At 42.3% G+C, this 24998-nt stretch overlaps 1 protein-coding gene across 5 annotated transcripts in view; it reads right to left on the reverse strand.

Moving 5' to 3' along the window:
- Window positions 1-9616: 9616 nt before the first annotated feature.
- knrl (knirps-like) overlaps window positions 9617-24998 on the reverse strand; it is a 29535-nt gene continuing 14153 nt past the window's right edge. For all 5 annotated transcript variants that reach the window (XM_089466622.1, XM_089466621.1, XM_089466620.1 and 2 more), the window contains 2 exons: window positions 15942-16019; window positions 9617-12978 (listed from right to left, as the gene is read on the reverse strand). In XM_089466622.1, the coding sequence (XP_089322748.1) occupies window positions 11080-12978; window positions 15942-16019 (1977 nt within the window). In that variant the 3' untranslated portion in view covers window positions 9617-11079. The remainder of the gene's footprint in view (window positions 12979-15941; window positions 16020-24998) is intronic.

The following is a 24998-nucleotide window of genomic DNA, read 5'->3' on the forward strand; positions in this document are numbered from 1 at the left end:
CCTTGAGGCCAGCTTCTTCCACAGTCTTCGCCACGGCTCTTTAATGTCGGTCTAGTTGATTCCACTCAGCTGCATTTCGGTTTCGTTTTAGTTGGGCGCTTTTGTCCAAAGATAGAGGTCAGCCACGATCCGTCCGTCCCACTGTCCGATCTGTCTCTCGCTTGCCTCAGTTGCCTCAGTTTCTCAGTCCCAAGTCTCCGTACGCTCATGCATATTGTTTTTGCCGTTGGTTCATGGTGACGGTGGGAATTCTAGCTCAAGCATCGCCATCATCGTAGCAGAGCACTTAGAATGCTCGCATTGCTGTCTGTTTTATGGCCTCAGCAAGTAATTGGTTCATTAGCCCTGCAGTTGGAAACAGTCGAGCACAGCAGCTGAGGTAGTGGCTGGCCAATTTGATTCTGTGCCTTTAGTTGGTTTAGTGTCTGATTTTAAGTAGTTCACAGTTGATTTGATTGCCAACGCTCACCGTTCGCAAAAGTTCAACCGGTTAAGGCCAGCTTAACCCATTGGCACTATACGGAAATCGGCAAATGTAATGGACTTTCAGAGAGCTTTACGAACCAACTGTGATATATGAAAAACAACAGGATGCTAGTTGGTGGAACGCTTCGGACAGCAAAGCACATTATAGCATTCTTTCAATGCAAAATGCAAGCTTTATATTTAAAATGTATTAAATTTACAGTAAAATCAAACTTTCAAAGCTTTTGCATTATATATGTATGTAAACAAAGCTTTTTCCAAGGCAGGCACTACCTATTAAATGTTGCATAATTTTGTGAATAGATAACTTTTAATTTACATGTCCAATAAGAAAGCACATTGGAAGCTTTTAAATTAATGAAATCAAGTTTTAATAAGTAAAACTTTTTAATACCTTTTTAATATAATATATTTATGAAATTTGCATACTATATATTATTTAATACTTGTGTCAAGTAAATTGTTGAAAGCACATTAGAGCTTTTTAGTATGTTGTTCAAGCTTTGCCCTTTAAAAGCACATTAGAGCTCTTTTAGCAGATTAGGCAAGCTGGTGTTAATAGCTTTTGTTTAAACTAGAGCTAATACTTGAGCTGAGTCAATAACCGAGCAGAACCGAAATTAATTGAAGTTCTGCTTAGTTTACTTTAAGTGCGACTTAAGTTGGCCATTAAATAAATTTTACTTGAGCTGTGCTTTCATTTATATACGACGCTTTTCTTTTATACATGGGAGTTGTTATTTAAGTAAGTCAGCCACTACAATCCATATCAATATACAAACTCCACAGATTCTCTTCGACTTTCAGTTAGGCTTTGCTTCTGTACATGAGCTTCACATTGGAGAGATTCACTTGAAAAGGTTCAATTTAATGGTCAGTAAGGAAAGGCGACGTCTAACGGTCTCTCTAATCGAATAATTGGCGCTGTGAAGGTGGCAATGGAGGTGGAGCTGGATGCAGTTGGATGCATTCCGCTGCTGCAGTTAGTGCTGCAGTGGGCCCATTGTGTCAATGCGGCGATGACTGGCTATCAACTCATGGCCATCAGAAACTGTGGAAACTTTTTGCAGTTGCACTTACAGTTGTTGTAGTAGTTGTTGTTGTTGTCGGTGTTGCTGTGGTGCTTGCATTGATATCATAAATAAATGCTCGTACCGGGCAACGTTCCAAAAGTTGTTGGCGTGCATCATTCAGCCTCATTTCGTGCAGCTTTTGAAGCGTCTCTGTTGGCATGGAAATGCGCGCGCGTTCAAACTAAATTGCTTTAAATTAGCTTTTCGGTGCTTTTTGGTGCCGACGACTGCCGACTGCGGCAACAAGTGGCCACTGGCTGCTGGCTGGTGGCTGGTGGCTGGTGGCAGGCCAAGGCACAGGTCTTCATTTACACTGGACGATGCCACCAAAGCAACAATCCATCAATCCATCCATCCAAGCCAAGCCAAGCTAGCCATCCAGCCAGCCAGCCAGCCAGCCAGTCAGCCAGTCAGCCAGCTAGTCAGTCAGTTCAAGTGGCCGGGTCATCATCATGCACATCTCTGCACGTGTTGCTGTTGCCGCCACTTTCAAAAGGCAGCCGCTTTTCTTTGCGCTTTAGCCAAGTTTATGGCACTGGGCGAATGCAGTTACGGAATGCAGCACCGAAACGCGTGCGTCTCATCTCTGTGGCAGGCCAACAGCAACAGCAACAACAGCAACAGCAACAGCAATAGCAACAGCATTGTCTGTGCGGCCCATAAAACTCAGCAAATCTGCGTATTTCACATGTCAAGATTTGCAAGGCGCTGCCCCGCTCAGACCAGAGAGCCGGGCCGAGTCGGGCCAGCGAGGCCAGCCGAACAAGTGCAGACGTTGGCTTCGCTTGACAGATTTATGGAATTTACAGCATTTTGCCAGAGCAACAGCAACTGCAGCAGCAGCAGCAGCAACTTGACTGCCTTCATTTTTGTTTTTGGAGTCATTTTGAGAATTTTTGTTCGTTTCGGAAATGTTTGTGCGCGGGATCTACCGCAAAGGCGTAGAGCGCTCTGAGATGGGTGGTGGAACAACTGAGCGATTGGCCATTGGACCAGTTGAACACTTGACCACCTCTGCACTGCACCACCGCTCGATTGCACCACTGCACCACTTCACCACTTGGTGGCCAGCCGCAGCTATGGAGCAATTAAGAGCAATCAGCGAGATTTGATGGATTGAAATGTTTGTGCTGCAGCCATTGCAAATATCTGGCGTTCCCACAATAAACTGCAGGCATTCTGACCTACAATCCTCCAATTGCCAGTCGTTACATTTTTATTAAATACCCTGTAAACATATAAACTGTTCAAGTGGTGGGAATGTCTGAAAGCGAAATGTAATAAAAATGCTGGAGGATGGAGTATTTTCACTTAAGAGGATAAAGGAATGAAAGAATTGATACATTGATACCCTGTAGACATAGAAACGATAAAGTAAATGTTAAGAGGAGACTATTTTTTTGCATTTGAGCTATCGATAGCTTTTGTATATATTAATGAACAGTTTTTTAGGATCTCAAAGAAAAAGTAGATATAAGTAAGTGACGTAGATATTCCCTCTATCTATATAGAATTATCTGTTGAAAAGTCCATAACTTCCTTAGAATACCATTTATCTTCACTTTATTACCTATTTATCGATAGCATAATTATTATTCAGAGTCAGATTTAAGTGGTCCGGTTATAACGGTTAGTAATGTAGTAATTAATGTTACATATTTATCGATAACCGCATATAGTTCAAGTAGTCCGGATATATCTGCTACTAATTAATATTAATAATTATATATAATCAATATTAGCAATTATAATTATATAATAATATTTCTTTCTCTTATTCAACCTTATCCTTAATGTTACATATTTATCGATAACATAATTATTATTCAGAGAGCACCAGACTCAAGCAGTCCATCTATAAATAAGCAATAACTGTTCAGATATCGTTAAGTTAAGTTATCTGTCACGTCTTTCTACAATAATCGCTTCGCACCTCTTCTTCTGCTGGTATATTATCTTTCAATGTTCAAAAAGCTTTTTTTTTGGAACTTTCTTAATTGTTTTTGAGTTTTGCTTTGTGTGTTAGCGCGTGCTTCGACCCCTCCGCGGCTGTCCAGTGTCCACCCCCCCCTGGTTGGCCACTTAGCGGCACTTGCTTTCAAGAATGAAAAGCAGATATATATATAAGTATAGCCGGGTTGAAGCAAAAAACGCCACAAATGGCCCGAGGGTCAGAACTGGTAGCAACTTGTGCGCCTCTTCGCCAGAAGATCTGTAACAATTAGTGCTGCTGCCAAAGCAGCTGGCGATTGCTTTGTTTGACTTTTTTTTCTTGTCTCTCTGAATATAAGTTCTGTGTGCTTCTTCATTCCATCTATATATACATATGAATATGTCTGTTCGTCTTTTTTTTTTTTTATTATCATTAAAAACTGCTTATAATTATTTGTAGAACGCGCAGTTTAGAGACTTTGACTCGCCCTGGCAGCGCCGATTTGAAAACAATTAAAATTTTTTAAAATGGTCAAACCAGCAATTTTGGCCATTAATCAAAATTAATGCCACATGCGCTGCCCGAGGTATGAGTGTGTGTGTCTGTGTGTGTGCAAAGTCAAAAGTTTTTGGATGAGTTTCCGCATTGAAGTCGAAATGGAAGAAGCAACAGCAGCAACAGCAGCGCTGATTGAACTCAGCTAAATCGAAGCAATGCAAATTGCAAACGAAGAACTTCTCATCAGCGAAATCTTTTGTGTGTTTGATTAATGTTTTCCAATTTGGGCGCACAATTTTTGGCACCGAACATTTTCTGAATTTTCCGCCCAAAAACAAATGATCGCGCATCAATCATACGCCATGTGTGTGCGCAGAGACGAACTGCACTTAATGAACTTTGTGGCGCAGTTAACGCTCATTAAAGTAGCCACCGCCACTAATCATGAGCCTGAACATGCTCCAAGTTGACCATCGGCTGGAATTACCACCACTTCACCATCATCGTTGTGGTAGTAGTACAGTTCGGTAGTCGAACTGGCGGAGTTTTGCTACCAAAGTTCGAACCGCACCTGCTGGGTGTCTTGATTAATGATCTTTCGCATAAAGATTGCCCTTTTTTGGGTTCGACAGCATCTCGTGGCATCGCTTTGTTGTTGTTGTTGCTGTTATGTCTTCTCTGGCCCTCTAACAAGAGCGGGTTAATAAACTCTTCTATATGGCTGGGCATATATGGCAATATGTAGATATTTCAGCTCGCTTTGTATATACATATACAAACTATAACAGTTTCATTAACTGTCTACCACTCATTAATTAAAACATATTTGCCAAGAGCATTGCCCAAAGTGATGGTTCATCTCCCATATCAGCTGCAAATGAGACACTGCGCTGCACGAAATTCTTTCCCAGGGATGCAATTCGTTCCATATATTGAGATGATTTCAAAAAATGGAAATTTATTCGAAATTTGTTGTTTGCTGGCGCAGCTCAGATATGCGAATATATCAGCATATCTGCGAGAGAAATATACATAAATATTTATATATTTTATGATTTTATAATGAAGGAACTCTGAACTCTAGCTGAACTCTAGATTCAGCTAAAGGTTTGTAAATTATGTTCATAAATTGACCTCAAAGCTACTAGGCAAACTCAGCTATTGACCTTTCTTTAGATACATACATATACATATATAGGCCTTGTAACCTAGTCTCACATTCATAAATTCATTCAATTTATTTTCATAAATTATATCATTATAATGTAAAAGTAATCAATATATTCAATATATTTTCATGGCCAGATTTTTACTTGGCTTTTTCTTTGTTAAACTAATTAAAGTAAACTGATATCTAGATTCCTAGACTCTAACAAGCTACAAATATTCTTCTTCTGCTCTTAGCTTGCAGCCCTGTTGCTGACCCAAACTGTTGGAGAGTGTAATGTCTGTGCAGTCAAAAGCCATGCCATACACGTATTTATGGTAGCTGCGCTCGAAAAGTAATAGCAACATTTTATAAACAACTTATTTCCTTAATTGATTGTTAACAATGATTGCGCCGAGGGGGCCGCACACTTCTTTCACACTGCCACAGCAGCTGCAGTTGTTGTTGTTGCTATTGTTGTTGTTGTTGTATCTATTAACCACGCACTCCATTATTATTTAATAACATATTTCTTAAGTATCTGCCAACCCAGTTCAGAGCACAAAAACGAGGCTGCTGCTGCTGCTGCTGCTGCTGCTGGCATCGCCTGTTGCCAGCTCTTTGCTTGGCGAACAACTTGACCATAATTTGATGCTGGGGCCTGGCCACGGGACTGGGTGTTGCAGTTGGACTCGTCGTCGTCCAAGTGATTGCCACCCCATTAAAAAAAAACGGCTGCGCCTTTGCACTGTTGCTGTTGTTGTTGGTGTTGTTGTTGTTGTTGTTGTTGTCTTGGCTCCTGCCACGATCACTCAATAAGTCTAGACAAAAATGTGGCTGGTGTTGTAGCTCTGATTGTCGCTCGCTTCCCCCTCTTCCTCACTCTCAATCGCTGTCCAGATCCGTGGCCCCCTGCCACCCGTAATGGATCAGCACGTTTTTGTTAGGCTCTTCTTGTTGTTGTTGTTGTTGTTCCCTCTGACTACTTCATGCTCCATAGACAACGCTACGTCATCAGCGGGCTGCCATCCAAGCATCATATTTGTTGCATGATTATGTGGTAATTGCGGCTGTCAATAAAACTCCCCCGTTTATTCTTTATAACCCAAAGCATTCTACGCCTATATTTTATACACCCATACACACACACACACACAGATAGACTGAGATAGAGCTGCGCTATAGCTGCTGTTGGTAGCTTTATCTATCTTTGGCTTTTTGGGGCCGGTTGCCTGTTGGCCTGTTGGCTGTTGCCTGCTGGCTGTTGCTTGTTGGCCTGTTGGCTGTGTGACTGGCTATAAAAACCCGTCCGGACGGTACCGCACTATGATTTACTTTGACAAAGGAGTGACATACAAGTACTTAAGTGATTTCTTTACACCTTTTATGGAGTAGTTAATGTGGCCATGGTATGCGCGCCTGGCATTGAGCAAAGTCATGCCAAGCGGCTCCCACCACCAGCACCAGCACCACCACCACTAACCCACCGCATACCCCTCCCCACCCCCCACAACGTTTTGCTATGCTTGTCATTTTGGCACTTAGCGGCATTTGGGCTGCGGCTTTAGCCACATCGCCTCACAGTCTCTCATCTCCATCAGCATCAGCTTCAGCTTCAGCTTCATCTCTGTCTGGGCCTTTTGTTGATTTCTGCCCCTGTCTTCGATTACGGCTGGGAAACGCCTAAAGAACTGCTCAGCATCTCTCACTCTCTCTCTCTCCCTCTCTTTCTCCTTCTCTTTCTCCCTCTCTTGCTCCCTCTCTTTCACTATCTAATCGGGTTTTCAGCTAATGTGATCAATATGTAAATGCCGAGTGCGGCTACTTGATATTTTTTTGTGACACAATACACACGTCTTGGTCCCATTTTTTTAATTCTTATCGTTATTTTAATCACACCATTTAAGAAATTATCATAATTAAAACTATGATAGTCTATATATAATGAAATATAGAGAGAGCAGCGAAGCGTTCAGGAATTCCATTCTGACAGTTGAAAGTTCAGAAAAAGATAATAGGGATTAGATTCGATGATATGAGAATGGATTTATATGTATAGACAAATGTTGCTGGATAAATATTTATTAAATGTGAGATTGCTATGAAATAAATGAAAATTTATTAATATTTATATATTTTGTTATACATATAATAATATATATAGATAAACATTCATTTATAACTTACCATATATAAGATCAAAGATCTCAGAACTAATTCTCTACAATCCAATTTCCATTTCATGTCTAGTTATAGCTCTCTTGCCTTTCCTCACATTTTCATGCATTTTCCTTTGATTTACTCCAGTTTCGAGCAACAGTTTCCGTTCCGGATTGCACAACTCTTAACCCAGTTAAGAGTAAACTTGATTTCATATGAGCATCAGTGGGGCCAGAGAGCGGCTCAATTGCCTGGGCGTTGTCCGTGTGGGCGTGTTGATTACATTATTCAATGGAAGTACCAGTTGCCAGCGCTCGTTGAAATGCATTCAGAGTAGTCGCTCAGACTCCAGGCAGGGGCTTTCAGCGCATCAACGAGCTGCTCAGCTCGAGCTGCGGAACAGTTCATGGTTTTTGCAGCTAGGTGTTAATATTGGCACACAGCTCGCTTCCAAACTGGGGCTTGGAGCGGCAGCCACACTCATGCGTGTAGAGCCAAAGCAACCTGGGAGTTCCACTCTCCGTTGGCGTTGGTGTCACAGCTCGTCGATGTAGATGTTGTTGTTGTTGTTGTTGTTGTCGTAGGTGCGGAAAGTGTTCCATGGGTTTAGGGTGTAGTCAGCATCTGTCTCCCTCTCCCCCCTCTCTGTCTCACTCTCTGTGTGTGTGGGCAGCAAATAAAAGCGCTAAAACACTTAATGGATTTGGAGCATATAAATGGAGTAGAGCCAGAGCTAGAGCCAGAGCTAGGGATCGCACCAAACAGACTATCAACTGGTAGCTGGGTGCGTCGTCTTCGTCATCAACGTCGCGTCGTCTATAGAAGACGTCGCTTAACTGCTTTTTGCCAGCTTGTTAGCAAAAAACGCCGCTGGGTGTTGGCCAATCTTTGCAGATCAAATACTGCTCACCCCTCGCTCTCCCCCCGCCCTCTCACACTCTCTTTAACTGTCATTTACATGCAAATTCACCGTGTGTATGTTTGTGTGTGTGTGTGTGCAGTCAAGGTGTCAAACAATGTCAGTGGGAGAATGTGTCTCGCAATTGAAATTTATTTGCACTACTATTCAGTGCTGACAATGCGCCAAGGGACGCCCCACCAAAGAGAAGGAAAAGAGGCAAGGAGGAAGAAGAGGTGGAAGCAGTGCCCCAGCGGCTGACTAGATCTCTTGCGCTCGGCGCGTCAACTCGTCAAGCTCGTCGCGTCTACGACGGCGATGGCCAAGCCTGCACCCAATGCGCCCCAGAGGCAGCTTCTGTCTGTCTCCATCTGCGTCTCCGTCTGCGTCTCTGCTGGCAATTGCTTGGAAAAGGCAGCTAACCAAGAGTCGAGCAAGCTCAGCATTTGCAAAATGTCAATCTGCAGCAGCGCATCAATTCAAGTGTGAAATAAATAGAAACGAATTCAGGTCTTATAGCCTATGCCCCGCACCCAACAAGCTAACCGACATTCTCTCCCTCTATCTCTCTCTCTGTCTCTCTCTCTCTCTGTGAAGCATTTGCTATAATTTTCGCGCCATTTGCCGTCGACTCGTCGCCGTCTCGACTGTCAGTCGTTGCCAATGGCAAAGCGAAATATGTTGAAAGTATTTACAATTACGCAAAGATTGATTGAAATAGATTTCGGATTGATTGGCTCTCTTGGTATGCACATTGACACAGCTGAAGCTGTTCGGCTCTGAGAAAAAGATCCGCTTGCTGCTTTGTGTGGGAATTGTTTTCGCTGAACTGCAGTTTGCACTTGCCGACGAGTGTCTGGGGACTGATTCTCAGATAAAAGCAAGAGCAGCAGGAGCAGCAGGAGCAGCAGCAGCAGCAGCAGGAGTAGCAGCAGTATAGGTTCCCTGCTTAATTTTTAGTTTAAGCAACTCATCTGATGCAACAGTGCAACATAGAAAATTAATTCAGATTTTAGTCAATTTATTGACAAGCCCCAATGATAAAGCTATAGCAATTTATTTAAATAAATTATTATAAATAAATGCCAGCCATATTATTATATTTCTCTATTTCCTTAGCTTATCTCTGTGTACTTCCCCGTGCATATCTCGCGCTAAATTTAAACTCATCATAAATTGATTTTGTTATATCATTTTAATATTTTAATAATAAATACAACCAACTTTTCCATATCGTTTAGCTTTATGATCCACTTTCTCTTAGGCAGCCCATTGCTCTAAATGTTTTCCCTGCTCGCAGCATTTATAACGATAAATATGTTAAGCTTGAGGCGCGCATATTGATGTTGTCTTTAACCCAATTTCTCATGGCCCTAACGCGCCCAGTAAACCCATCGAAATGCCCATCAAAGTCGTTCATCGAAATATTTATTTGTGTTTATTTAATATCGTCAATATTTCCCATGCGCTCCACATGAAAAAAACATCTGATACAAATAGTTTAGATAATTATTATAAATTATGCTATACATGTTGTTGTTGTTGTTGCTCTACATTTGATTTATTTAACGTAGTATAAGGGCAAAGGCTAAACATACAAATTTGCTAATTGTGACTAATAACTCGAAGTTGAAATTCGCTATCATCGTACAGTAAATATGTAGTATATATATATATATTTGTTTATAGAATTTAAAAATTACAATTTGTAAACTAAGAAATACTTGAAATAATTTGCATATGCCTATTAAAGAAATTTTAGGTATTCATATGTATTATAGGTGTATATATATTTGTATTATAACTATATTATGCTAGAGATATAACTTAAAACTTGGCTTATAAATTAACAAATTCCACTATTCATTATGCAAGCGATACAGATTGTCTTTTTATTTTATTTTATTTGTGTGTGTGTGTTTTTTTTTTTTTGTTTTTTTTTTTTTTGCATAATTTTGCAACAACCTGAATCTGATCTCGTTTCGATTCGATACGATTTCAATGTTGCGCGTATTTCGGAACGATGACAAGTTCCGAAATACGCGCAACATTTCAAATTTGTTGTGCTTCTTCTTCTTCTCTGTTAATGCCTTGCATCTAATTAAGAACTCGACTCGCGCCGTTTGCTATACTTCTTTTCAGATCGAACATATGCTAATTTGTTCACAATTCTTGCCATTTCGTTAGTTGTTTTAAACGATGTGATAACATCTTCAAATGCAAATAAAAATTAAAATACACATAAAAACAATAACAAACGGCTCGAACCTTTAACTTAACATTGAACGCGAAATTTCTTAATTGTTGTTGTTATTGTTGTATTTGGCTGGCGGGTTGGAAGTGGAAGAGGTTGTAGGAGAGGAAGGTAAAGGTGGTCAATGGTACATTTTATACATAATTTAGATAACACTATGCAACAAATGTTTTGCTCAACATTTGAGATTTCTCTTATGAATTAAATATCTCAATTATTTTATGAGTTAATTGAGCTGAATTCAGGAAAAAAGTATTTAAATACTTGTTAACAGCAATTTTATTAATTTTTTTTTTTTTTTTTTTTTTTTTTAATTTATTAATATAAATTTGGTTTTTGGGTCCACTGTATGATAAAATAAACTGAAATATGCTACAAATAATTGAACTAAAAAAAAGAAATATGTATATATATGTATAGATATATATATATATATATATATATATATATATTATAAAAAATAATAAAAAAGAAATGCAAGTTTGAATAGAAATTTGTAAATTAACTCAGTGAAATTTAAATTTTAACATCAATGGAAATCTCTTCTATATTCGCGCCCATATTTTGTTGCATAGTGTTACGCCTAGCGGCAAACTGTCGCCATTTTGTCTAACTTTGCGCGCTTATCGATCAAACCTTGTTGGTTAAATCGAGGGCTGTCGAGGTGGCCAACTTCACGGGCAATTCGGCTGCGGGTGGGGAGCTGAGGCGCAAACGCTTCGAGCCGTTCGACTCCTGCAGCAGCTCGTTCAGCTTGCGTTTGATGCTATCGTTGGCCTCATTATCACTGGTGTTGCTATTGTTGTTGTTGTTGTTGTTATTGTTGTTGTTAGTATTGTTATTGTTGTTGTTGTTGTTCATGTTTTGGGTTTGCTCTATGCTGGTCTTGACCGTCTCCGTGGTGCTGTTATCCTCGAGCTCAGCTTGCGTGGACTCCCGCTCATCGGCGTCCTCCTCGTCGAGGGCTCTGGCTTGGAGCACCCCATCCTCAGCTGGCTCCCTCTCAGCAGCTGGCTCATTATCGCTGCAGTTCGCTGCATCGAGCTGCGCGCAGCTGCTCTTAATACTGCTGCAACTCCGGGAGCTGGAGCCGGAGCTGCCCGTGGTCTTCATGCTCAAGTCAATGGGATTGTCCTGCGCTGCGGCTTGCCCGTCCGCCAGTTGCTCCGACTGCTGCTGGGCTGGCGAACGTGGCGGCGTCATGGATACCACCAGATCCTCCTCATCCTCTTCCTCGTCCTCCGGCTCCAGTTCCAGTTCCAGTTCCTCGTCGGCCGCCTTGTCGCTGCCTCTGCCCGTTCCGCGCTCCTCCTCGTCCGCCTCACCGTTGCTCTGCCTGCTCTTCACGCGCTCCCGCCCGCTCTCCGAGTTGGGCGTGACCAGCGCTGATATGGAGTAGTCCTGCTTGCTGTGCGGCGGCAGCTTTGTCGCCAGCGGAGGCGGACTGTGCTGCTGCGACTTGAGCACTGCATCCAGGTAGAAGCGCTTCGTCAGCTCGTCCGCAGCACTCGTCGCTGTTCTGCTGCCATTGGGCAGTAAATTGTTGTTGTTGTTGCTGCTGCTGTGGTTGGGACTGAGAGCGGACTCCTCTTTGAGGCCGGCGTGGCCAAAGGGCGCCGAGGCGTGCAGCTGGGGCGCAAAGCGCTGCCCGCTCGCATTGCTCGAGTTGAACAAGTGCTGCACCGCCGCAGCAGCCACCACCGCCTGCTGCTGCTCGGGCGTGGGCTTCAGCAGGCCCTGGTGATGGGAGTAGAGCGCAGGATGGTAGCCGGGAAAGAGCAGATGTGAGGGCGGCAGAAAGGCGGGCGGTGGCATCACGGGCATCGAGCCGAGACCCGGGAACGGCAATGGCAAAAACGGCGCCAGCTCCTTGCGCAGCTGTGGCGGTCGCCCGGGCGCTGTGCCGCCCTGCGCCGCTTGGCTGGCATCGCCGCCGGCGCTCTGCTTGCCCGCGCCCTGCAGCTGCAGCAGCGAGTTGCCCCGCACGCTGCTCACCTCCACGGAGCTGTCCGAGTTGTGGGAGTCCGGCGAGCTGACCGACGGCGAGGCGACGAGCGCTGGATGCTTGATGCCGCCATAATCGCCGCTGGCATCCAGGCCCAGCATCATCAGCTCCTCCTTGCTGCGCGGCGGTCCCGTTGCGTACAGGCCCGGATAGCCGCCCGTCGCATGCCCCAGCATGCCCAGCGCCGCAGCCGCTGCCGAGGACGCCGGCCCGCCCGGCTTCACACAGCCATTGGAGGCGCCACCGATGGCCGCGTTGCCCGCCGTGCCCGCCTGCTGGCTGTTGTGGTGCGCTGCCATGGCAGCCACCGCCTGCTGCTGCTGCTCCTGCAGCAGGCAGTGGATCTTGAACCAATTGGAGCGGCGGCCATACCGCGAGCCGCTCTTCGACATGCCCACCATGAGGCACTTCTTCAGGCGGCACGCCTTGCAGGCCGTGCGGTTCTTTTTGTTGATGATGCACTCGCCGTTGTTTTTACAGTCCGATATGGAGGACAGATTGTTGTACGAGCGACCGAAGAAGGACTGCAAAGTAGAGAGCGGAGTGGAAACGTGGATTAGTAATGGGAGCAGAGCGAAGAGCTCTTAACTATCTGTTTCATTCCATGTTTGTTTCATTCTCGAGCAGCTCAACGACAACTTGAGCTCTCTTCAGTTCCCTTTGCCATTTCTACCTCTTCCAGTCACTGATCTATTTGTTTGCTGCTTGATCAACTGTTGCTTTACTTTAAACTCACTCAACTCTTATTTGCTTTCCTACTGCAAATACCCAGAAGGAGCTCAAGTATTGCTGATACCCTGGGCTGTGTTATATAAAGGAATGAGGGCCTCTGCGTTGAAAGTGTCAGATCAACGTAGTCGTTGCTCTTAGACTAGACTATGCAGGGGGTATCGTTTCTTATATATACAGTAATACAGATTTTTTGATTTACCCTTAATTTATTAAATGATAGAAGAGAATATCATATCACCATAGCTTTTGCTCTATATTTGTATAGCTCGTACTGGGTATCTACCCATTTATAAGGCCTCCAAGTATTGGTTATACCCTTTAACTATCATAGGAAATAAAAGCTCATATTATTCTCTGACATGGTAGATCATTCATTTAGATTACAAGTATTACTGATGCTGATTGTTTCTTACTCTCTCTCACACTCTCACTCTTTCTATCTCTCTCTTTCTCTCTTTCTCATTGTCTCAGAGCTTCCTCATATAAGAAAGTTTATTATAGCTATTGCATTTCAATATCATAGATAGGGTATCATCTAGTTGAGCATAGTCAAGTCAACTCTTCATCAAACTACAAGCTCACTCTCTCTCTCTTTCTCTATCTATCTCTCTTTCTCAGAGCTTTTTCATCGCCCTTAAGCCGTGATGTCATTCAGCAGTAATATCTCATTAAATTTTTATGATGATTCATCACCGGCTGCTGCTGCTGCTGTTGTTGTTGTTGTTGTTGTGCAGTCTTAAATGCACTGCCAAAAAAACTGAGTAAAAAGCGCAGCGAATCGACATGCAACATGAACATGATCCACAGGCCAGAGCCAGAGTCAGAGCCGCAGCCACCTACACCTACGAGTGCAGCATTAACCGTTGGCTGGGCCACAATCAATTGCAACAAAGCAAACAAACAATTTAATTCAATGCGGCACGAAAAAGACTACAACATGTTGCCGTTGACGTTGCTGTTGCTGTTGTTGTTGTTGCTGTTGCTGTTGCTGTGGCAAGCAGCATGTTGCAAAGGTTATAGGCTGTGCAACACTTATGCCAAGTTGCAATGTTGAACGTAAATCACAGCGGAGCGTCGCAATCAAGTTGGCGTACGGACAAAAGACAGACGGACGAGAGAGACAGACAGACGAGGGAGACGAGACAGACAGTCAGCTCTGTCAGTATTCAGTCAGTGGTTGTCGTAGGTGGAGCTCGAGTCGAAGACGAAGTTACAGTTGCAGTTGTAGTTGTTGTTTTTGTTGTTGTTGCCGTGCAGACGCGCAAATCGAAACAGAAAAAACAATGCGAAAATCCACTTTTAAGGTTAATTGGGCATCAAGATTACTGGGTCGGAAATGGAAATGAGAGTTGCGAACGGACGGACGAACGGACGGACGGGGGGGATCTTCGTATGGCTATGTTTATTTATTTTCTGTTTTCTGTGCGCTTCTTTCGGCTCTGCGTTTTCAGTTTCAGTTTCGTTTGAAAGAGCAGCGGCAACAGCAGCGGCAGCAGCAGTGGCAGCAACAGCAGCGGCAGCAGCAGCAGCAGAACCGGACGAACTTACCGCGCCGGCTATTTACAGGCAATTTTGTGCGCCAAAGCGGATTCACTTTTGTTTGTTTTCTGTCTGCGCGCCCCTCTCCCCATCTTTTCCGCCCCCCTCTCTTTGCGATTCTCAATCATCGGCGGCTCATGGCTGTTAGCCTAGTGCTGCATCATCATTCAAGCGACGCGCTTCGTTTCGTTTTGGGGCCTTTTGATTTGGGGTGGGCGTCAAATTAGCCGGCCCACGCCATGGCGCACAAATCAAATAATGCTGACCCACAAATTGTACGTTAGTTGACCTTTTTTTTTCCTTTTCGTTCTCCCAGCCAAACAACACGAGAGAAAACCTCGATCCGACACCGCCCCCGCCCTCGCTCGTCTCCTGCGACGAGTGCAGCGTATTCCTAAGGCATTTAAAGTACTCGTGTTTAAATCAATTATGCATTTTGTGGAGCGCTCTTTTTGTTTAACTTTGACCTTAGCCTGAGGCATTCTTTGTTGTCGTTTATCTTATTGTTGTTGTTGTTGCTATTGTTGTTGTTGTTGCTATTGCTGTTGCTGTTGCTGGTGGTACTCGGTTAATATTGCTCGTAATGAACTCAACATTCCAGTTTTGGTATGGCACCATTTACTCTACGGCTTTGTCACGATGCGGCCAGCGATTTATTATGGAATGCCAATAGCGATCGATAACTATTATTCATATTGGCAGGGAGGCGCCGAGTGTCGATTACTATTATTAAGTTCATGGAAAATTATTCGCATTTTATGCTATCCAATTAGACTCTGTAGCATCTTTCACTAAATAATCCGTAATTGGCATAATAGGGTCTATCGATAACATAATGACATCGATTTGGACAAATGACTAGTGAAACTATTGTTAGCTGTCGAATATCGAGAGCAAGTCATTTATGGCACATGCAATCGATTACACTAATCGATAATAATACATGTGTTAAATTTTATCGATAACAAAAGTCGATATATAGTCAATAAGCTAGTTTGACAACATAAACACAGAATACAGTATTATATTCATAAATACATATCAATCTGAATAAGCTCTAACGATAAGTATCGATAAGACGATCGATAACATAGCTGTCATTTAGTTTATTTCATAAATTGATACACACAATCCCGAGCACTAGTCGCACACATGCAATTAATATGTTCAACCTACAATTATCGATAACTTTAAATTATATCAAGCCTTTACTCACCTTACATCCCTCGCATGTGAATGCCCCAAAATGAAATCCAGCTGCCGGCTCGCCACAGACCTTGCACGTCTGATTCATCTGAAAAGAAACGGAGCAGACAATAACATTTATAAGACATTGGCTGGCGTGTTCTAAATCTGCTCCTAGACTAGTGTTGTCTCTTTCACACTTGCGTGCAAGAAGAAAAAGCAAAGGAAAAAAAACGAAAGCAATAAATTCATAAAATTTCAATTAAAAGCAACAGCAAATCATGACACGAGCATCTAGCCAGAATAAAGAGAGAGAGAGAGAGAGGGAGAGAGAGAGAGAGGGGGGAGGGGGAGAGCGAGAGAGAGAACTGAGAGCAAGTGCGCCGCCAGCGAAATTCACACGCATTAAAAATTAAAATGCAAACATAGTTTGTCATATCGCAAAATTGGTATCAAGACGAAGTAGAAGGATCAGCAGAAGAAGAAGAAAAGCTATGGAAAAACCAGCCATACGGCAATTGGAAATGGAAATGGACGATGTTGTGGCACAAAGCGCTGGATGCTGCCGCTTGCTGGGGCATAATAAAATATGAAGATGAAATCAAATGAAAAATTGCCCCAGAGCACACAGCCAACATCGTAGCTGGGCGAGCAAACAAGCAGCGTGTAGAGCATTTGCATTTATATGGCCAGTTGGCTGTTGGCCATGTTGACTGCGACTGCGGCTGTGACTCTGTGGCCGTTGCCTGTTGCCTGTTTCGCTGTTACCAATCGCGCCTCTTGTTTCCTTTGAACTGTCTCGCGCCATAGACCTTAGCAACTTGTTGCCAAGGTACACCACTCGTATATTTGTTTATTTATTGCGAGCGAAATGTTTATCAACAAATTGCCATCATTGTTGTTACTGTTGTTGTTGTTGTTGTTGCTGTTGTTGTTACGTTGCCAGCTTTATTTGGTTTTGGGGCTTGGCGGCTTCGTTGCGTTTTTTGGTTTTTGTTTTTGGCTCGCTGCACTTGTAGCTTTAACTGGAGCAAAACTCTGTTGACACGCACACACGCAAAGCTGGGGCATGATTCGTGGGAGACTTGAAGAAGGAAGTCTGTGTGGAGTAGGAGAAGGTCATAAGGCAAACAGATATGCTCTATATGGTTGACTCTGGGCTTATGTGACAGGCAAATACGTTCATGCATATATGCCTGAAGATAGGTCATGTCAGCTGCAGCCAAAGAGAACTATCATATTTTAGGAGTATATGAGAGAGCATTTACCTCCCATATTAACTCTGTTCTTATTTTAATTCTGCATATAAAAATATACAAAATATGATAATATAAGAACTAATACAACGTATAACGATATATTATATATAAAAATAAAACAAAATTAAAATAAATAAATATTTTGTCAAAGATGTATTTAAATAAAATGTGGAAAAAAAACTCAAAGTCTAACTAATATATTATATTTTTTCTCAAATAATTTATGAAATATATTCCCAAAAAAATCTTTACATAAAAATAAAATATTAATGAAAAGGATCTAAGGTAATTTAATCTCAAAGATATATCTATATAAAATATAAAATCCATAAGATTAGGATCTCAGCTAAATCCAATCACTATATCATATGGCTGCCAAGCAGCTTCCATTCCGGTCTTCATTTCGAGCCATTCACCAATGTAAAATTTATTCAGAGCAATTTGCCATAAATAATACAATTATGAGCGCAATAACAATTGCAGCTCAAGGATCGCCAGATCTAGTATCTTTAGTGGCTCTCATTAAAGCGAAATTGTTTCAGGTGGCTGCAGCAGGTGCTTGCACATGCGCAGTCGGCTCGACGTTGAGTGCAGTTCACATTTTGGCTGGGGGATTTATGTTTTATAGCACCAATTGCCCCACTGTCAATTCGCGGCAATAATTTTTCCCATCTGTCCAAACAATTGGCACATTACAAAGTAGAGAAAGCACTCAACACATTCACTTTTGGCCAGCATCCCAACCTACGAACTTGGCCAGACTGTCTGAGGGGGAAGTGGGACCAGAGTGGGGCGAGTGGGGCGAATGGGGAGTAGGGAGTGAGGCAGATATCGGAAAGAATGCACCACACCAATTGGCTTAGTTCGCTCAGTTCCTTGGCTTGTTCGGCCTGTAAAACATGCTAATCTGATTTCGTGTTATGTGTTGAGTTTGGCTCCCCAGCCGCCGCAGCTCCGACCGGCCGGCCGGCGGGCCTGCCGTCCGGCTGACTGTCCGGAGGCCAGCCATTTGTTCCGACCGGGTAGGAAATAAATTTTGTACGTTTAGGTTTCATAAAGCGTCGTCGGCTCGGCTGCGGCTCTTGTTGTTGCTTGGATTAATCGACAAATAAAAATCACATAAAATAAATTAAAAATTATGAGTTTCAAGTTTCAACAACCAGCGGATTGGCAGCAGATTTAGTTTGATTTTAAATCACACCAAAAAAACAAAAAAAAAAAAAAAAAGTAATATAAAGAGGAAGAAAATGTGAAAAAATACAGCGAGAATAATAACAAAGTTGCTGATGCTGCGATCTGTCCGTCTGTCTGTCCGTGCGTCTGCGCCTGCCGTGAAATTTATGCAGACAATGTGCAATATTAAAAAGCGATAAACATTTATTTTACAACAGACAAGTGACACCAGCTAAGTCAGTGAGAGGAAAAGAGATAGAGGAAGGGAGAGAGAGAGGGGGAGTTATTGAGAGAGGGCAAACAGAATATTGCTTAGTTCTAGCTTTTAGCAGCAGCTCGTTAAGCTAAATGAAAAATATATTCCTACATATAATATATATGTATACATATTTACAGTATATACTATATGTTTTAGCACACACGATAATTTGAGTGTAGCATCGGTACAGGTTACCAGATTCACTCAGCTGCTGTTGTTGAACTTGTTTGGAGCTGTGTTTGAATTTATTTAAAGTGCCAGCAAATGATTTGCGAGCTCATTTAAAATCCCAATTTCCATTTTAGCCTCATTAAATGAGAGTTGATTCATGTTTACTAGTTTAAACAGGTGGCAGATTAGGGCGAAGATAAGGGAAGAAAGAGAGAGAGAGGGAGCGATATATATGTAGACAGAATGAGAGAGAGGAATATATACAGACAGAGAGAGAAAGTGAGAGAAAGAAAAGGGGAAATGAAGAAAAGGAATGATAGGCAAAGAAGAAATGAGAGAGAGGGAGAGAGAGATAGAAATAATATAAAGAGAAAGAGAGGGCGGCACACTTGGACACAGAGATAGAGAAAAAGTGAGAGAGGGAGACAGAGTGATACAGGGATAGAGATAGTGGGAGATAGAGTGAGAGTGAGATATATAGGAAGATTGAGAGATATAGGGATATAAAAAGAAATATAGAGAAAAAGAGAAAGCCGGTTTAGTGAGAAGCGAAGGGGAATGAGATAATAAAAGAGAAGAGAAAAAGGGTGAGAAAAGTGTAAAAAAAATCAAAGGAAGGAGAGGAAGGGGGATAGAGATGTGTATAGATATACTAAAATAGAGAGCTAGACAGAAACAGTACAGACTGAGAGATATATATTAAGGTTGAGCAAACCGAGAGACATCGAAAGAGATGATGATAGATATTGCGAGACAATATGCAAAAGGTCAGCGTTGAAGCAGTTCGCTTCGAGACTTAACAGAACTCTTCACAGCTATCGAGCTAATAATTAACTAATTGGCTTTTAAGGAAGTCCGAATAGAAACAAGAGAGGAGATAAGATGATTTTTAAATGTCCGCCTATAATATCTGTCACCCCATTTAATTCTATCTATTTGTGAATAATCAAGGGTCTTAAAAAGCACATTTAACGCCACCGTTCGAGAATCACCATCATATCATGTTTCATGTTCATATTTATCGAATGACTTCATTATAAGCAGACCATTTGATCAGGCGACCCACTAATTTGGGTACAGGTTTTCGTATACAAATTTATTAGCTCTGCCCATTGCATAATGCTCACAAACCAACAACAACAACAACAGTAACAAGCTCAAACAAAAGCCAATCTCTGATCGCTGCTAACAACATGTTCCAGCCACAATTAGTGTGGCTATTAAGTGAAAGTGTTATAAATTATGCAACAAATACGTGAAAACAATGTGCGAGCGACGTATAAAGCCGTCTGCTCGGGCTGTGTGTGTAGAACAAAGAGGCAGCATCGCAATTTGTCAAACACCTGATCTGATCAACACGCGCCTCTCCTCCTCCTCTCCCACCCCCTGCTCTAGCACTCCTCCTCGCCCAGTTGGCATATTGATGAGTTCAGCTGCAGCCAATTTATTTTAATTAGTTGGTATATTTTGAGCGCAGTTTTGTCTACAAAAAAGTACCGAATACTCTGAAGAGCTTAAAGTGAAAAGAAGAGTGTGAACAGCAAAGAGCTACCCTGTAATTGAGAATGGGTGGACTGACTCACATATGTTAAATGAATAACCTAGCGAAAATTATTGCTCAAGAGATATATTTCTCTATATTATAGGGTATTCATATTGCAGCTGATTGGATTAGTTCAGACTTCAATTTCCCCCATCGTCATCTGAGCAGCGGAGAGAACGAACTAATATCCGTACACACATATGTGTTGTATAAATTTGTGGATCTTGTTGATTTTGTATGTGATTAATTATAGCTGCCTTCTGCCGTTGTTGTTGTTGTTGCTATTGTTGTTGCTTGTTTCTTGTTAACCTTAAGTCAAACAAAAATAGCAAGTAGAATTTTTTAATATATCACGGGCAGCGATGATGCAATGTGTAGATACATATATCAAAAAAATATTTACAAAAAAAAAAAAAAAAAAAATTATACAAAATTCAAGCTCATTATCATATGAAATTATTAAAAGTAATTCACTTAAAAAATATGTGAAATAAAACAACAACGGCCAATAAACTAAAATTAAATTAAAGGCACGTTTACTCCAGTTACAACGCAGCTACTCGCCGCGCCAAGCGGAACCGAGCTGAGCTGAGCTAAGTGCCATTAACAAGGCTTCGCCAGCTTCGCTTTTAGCCAAATAAGCGCAACTCAAAAAGCTGAAAAATTATGATAATTGCCCAACTTGACCTTGGCAGCATGTACAACAACTGCTGCCACAAATGCTGCTCGTAATACCAAATGCGCTGCATGGCAAAAACAAAAGCAAAAGCAAAAGCAAAAAACAAAGAATCACAAACCAAAACCAAATTTTGCACATCCACAAGACTTTGCCGTGGGCTGCGGGGGCGCGCTGTGGAGGGGGCTGGCTCTTTGGTCTTTGGGGGTAGGGGGCGAGGCCCCATAAAAGTCAGCCATGTGCTCGTCTCGCATTGTTTGCATGCAATTATAAAAAAGCGCAAGAGCAAGAGCAAACGCAAAAAAAAAAGCACAAGCAAACAAAATTTAATTAAAATGAAATCATGCACAAAGCAATTGCCTCGCTTTGTTCATTGTGCGCAAAATGCTCAAAACAAATTGTTCTAGTTTTTGTCTATCTTTTTTTCTTCATTTTTTGTTTATTATTATTATATACATATATTTTTTTTAAAAATTTGCTTCTTTTTTCATACAATTTTTTATTCATGACTCGTCGACACTGAAGACGGCCGCGTGTTGGTGTTGCTATTTGTGTTGTTGTTGTTGTTGTTGTTGTTGTTGTTGCTGCTGCTGCTGCTGCCTTGTGGCATTAATGCGAAAACAAAAGCAAAAACTTTGCTCAGATTATAATGCACGATTTGCGTAAAACTAGGTTGTTGCGACTGTGAACAGTTCACAGATCACAGTTCACAGTTCACAAAGTTAGAGAGAGAGAGAGAGAGAGAGAGATAGAGAATGAATTGACATCTCCTTCACTTCATTCTATATATTCTTTCATAATTTTCCAAAATATCTGAAATTACAATTGCTGCACTATATAATATTTTGCTCAGTGTATATGCATTTTCAACTTTACAGCTCACAGAGAGTGAAAGAGCGAGAGAGAGAGAGAGAATGCAAAAGGAACGGACAACTCCTTCAGTTCACTCCAGCTATTCTCTCATAATTTTCAAAAATAACTGAAATTGCCATTGCTGCTCTACATAATATTTCGCTCAGTGTATATTCATTGATTTCAACTTTCCCAAATCAGAGATTTGCGCGATTTGTTCAAGCACACTATAGCATGGTTAGAAAACTAGTTGGAGCAGCTTGGCGGCAGCTGTGCTCGGGCAGCTGTGGCATCTTCCACAGAGCTGATGAGTCATGTTTGTAATGCGAACTCGTTTATATCAACGGAGATGCGTTCGCTGCTCGGCGTCTATGTAAACTTGATGCTTCCCCTCCCAAAAAATTGTCAAAATTGTTATATGGCGTGTTGTGCCTGGTCTGCTTTGGCTGCTTTGGCTGGCTTTGCTTTCTTTTTGCCGCGCTACAAATACAAATACAAATACGAATACTTGAGGCCTTTAGTCAGCTGCACACGCATCGCACATCGCACATTTCGCATTTCGTACGCGGATCTGCGACCTCTCCCAGAACGAACTTAGTCACGGTCTGCCCTGGCCAGCGGCGCGCCGAGCAATTTGTCAAATGCGCATCGCTCTCTGTCTGCAGCACACGAAAATAATAAAAGAACAATTTTTACACATTTTCATGGCCCTTAACGCAACGAGACAACTTGGCCCTCGGGGAGTGATCAATCATAGGCGAGTCTCTGTAAAAACTCGACTGGGGACTAGAAATGATTATTTGCTATACTTCGATTCTTCAATTACAAATGAAAACCAATCTCAAATCATTTGTTCTCCCTCTCACTCTCTCTTCATCTCCCTCTCACTCTTTTGATTGTTTGCAATTTTTAATGTCGAGAAGTTGGGCTCATTTAGTTTTGATCCTGCTTCCTGCTTGAGCTGGCGCATTCATCATTCTGTAGTAGTTGCTGTCAAGTTTGTCGCTTAAGTCTTTCGTTTGATTTGTACTTAGCTAATTGCTGCCGCTCGCAGTCAAGACGCTGTCTAAACTACATAAACTAAAACACTATAATTATGAACTGTGATGATGAAAAGCAAAGTTTTTAATATTTATCGCAGTTGCTGTTGTTGCTGGCGCTGCTGCTGTTGCTGCTGTGACTTGAAGCATCATCGTTGCTGTCTCGGTCGCTCGCTGTAAGCTCTTCAAGCTGTCAAGCAGGAAATGTTTAGATTTATAATGTGCTCATGTGTAGTTGTTGTTCTTTTTGTTGTTGTACAACTGCATTCCCCCATGCTCATTCCCAGAGCTCAGTCCCAGCCCCACCACACCTCTCCCTCTCTGGCTAGCTTAGCCAGCATCTTTGTCATTATAATTAATTTGTAACTATTTTTATGAGCTCATGTGAAATTTAAATGCACTTGCACCGTTCGCCTTCTTTTCCAGAATGAGGCAAGCGCAACGGCCAAGTGTCAAGTGCTTGTGCAATTTCCGCTTAAAATTTGTGACCATTCGCCAAACGGCTCAAATTATGCTGAAAAATTGACGGAATACGGAAAAAGACAGCGTCTAATTTTCAATAGAATACGAGTGCACACACACGCGCACAAACACGCACGCACACATACATATATGATTTACAAAGACAAATTTGCAAAACAATTTTCAAGCCAGAGAATCAACAACGTGTGGGTCTCTGAGCGAATGCACTTCGCTGCTGCGAAGTACTTTTGGCTATAGACAGGATTTGTTCAGAGTGAGAGAGAGAGAACTCTGCTGAATGGTGAGCTGTAAACCCAATTATATATTATAGCTATAGAGTATTAGATATTCGTTATGCGGCGTCGCTTCTTCAGTTTCTTGTTATGCAAATGCGTGCAAAATGTGCGAGCTTTTCCTTAGACTTTTAAGCATTGCTGTAGTTGTTGTTGTTGCTGTTGGTGGTGGTGTGGTGCAACCACTTGGCTGTTGGCTTGGAGCCACACGTTCGCCAAGCTCTGTGGCATTTGTTACAATTTTAAATGTTAGCTTAGGCAAAACGAGACAGGCAAAACCTGTGCCAATTGTTGCTACAAGTGTTTGGCTTGACATTTGAGCGCGTGTGCGAGCTACACTAAATATATTGGACCGACCATTGACAGGCCTGTCGCAGTCACCTGGCGCCCCCAGGTGAAAAGTCTGCGCAACCTAACTGCACACACGACCAGCGAGAAAACGAGAAGAGAAACAACAAACAAGAAAAGGGCAACACAACTTGGCCAACAAATTAGTAAACGCTTTAGAAATTGCATTTAAAGTTGCTGCTGCTGCTGCTGCCTGCAGATGTTGTTGTTGTTGCTGCTGTGACTTTGAATGGCCGGCCATGAATTGGCATAAAATCGTTGTGGCTGCGGAGCTGCTGCCTGTTGATTCAATGAGCATTTAGCTGCACTAGATGCCAATGACTTGACACATGCGAATCAAAAGGGGCTAAAACTCAACTCGACTCGACTCGACTCGACGCTCAGCACGTCAAGAGACGCGCTTGCCAGACAAACTGATAGACAGTCAGACGAATAGGCAGACAGCTGGGGCTAAATGCAGCAGCAGCAGCAACAGCAGAAGCGGCAGCGGGGGGCCTCAACTGTGTTGGGAGCGTTTCTCATGATTTGTGTGCAATCGCATTTTGTATAATTTTGTTGTTGTTGTGATTTTCGTTTTATTTCTATTTCCATTTTTTCTTATTTTTTTTTTTTTTCGTGCTGCAGTTGACGGTCCGACAAAAGACAAACGACAGTCGAGTGATGTGAAGTGTCTGCCGCAAATGCGACACGAGGAAACTAATTGTTGACTACTGCAGTTAGTTTTTCTAGCTTCATGCACGTTCGCATTGAATGGGGCCTGACAAAGAACTTGAATTTGGCTTGGATCGATTCAGAGCTGTTAGCTGGGTATCCGGCAGCTGGGCCAAGTGCTTTGCTTTCCAAAGTGTGGCAGCTAAAGTTAGTTGTACTTCAGCTAAGTGAAAACAAATATTTTCGGGCTGATGAGCGTTACGATAGTGTGACGAATGACTTAGGCAACAAACTTGATCGCTTTCATATGGAATTGAGATTCTTCGCCTCGACATTCCAGCTCAGCGCCTGCTGCTAAATT

Source organism: Drosophila arizonae, chromosome 4, assembly GCF_054131065.1.
Source record: "Drosophila arizonae isolate 15081-1271.41 chromosome 4, UAZ_ARI_1.0, whole genome shotgun sequence".
NCBI classification, from domain to species: domain Eukaryota; kingdom Metazoa; phylum Arthropoda; class Insecta; order Diptera; family Drosophilidae; genus Drosophila; species Drosophila arizonae.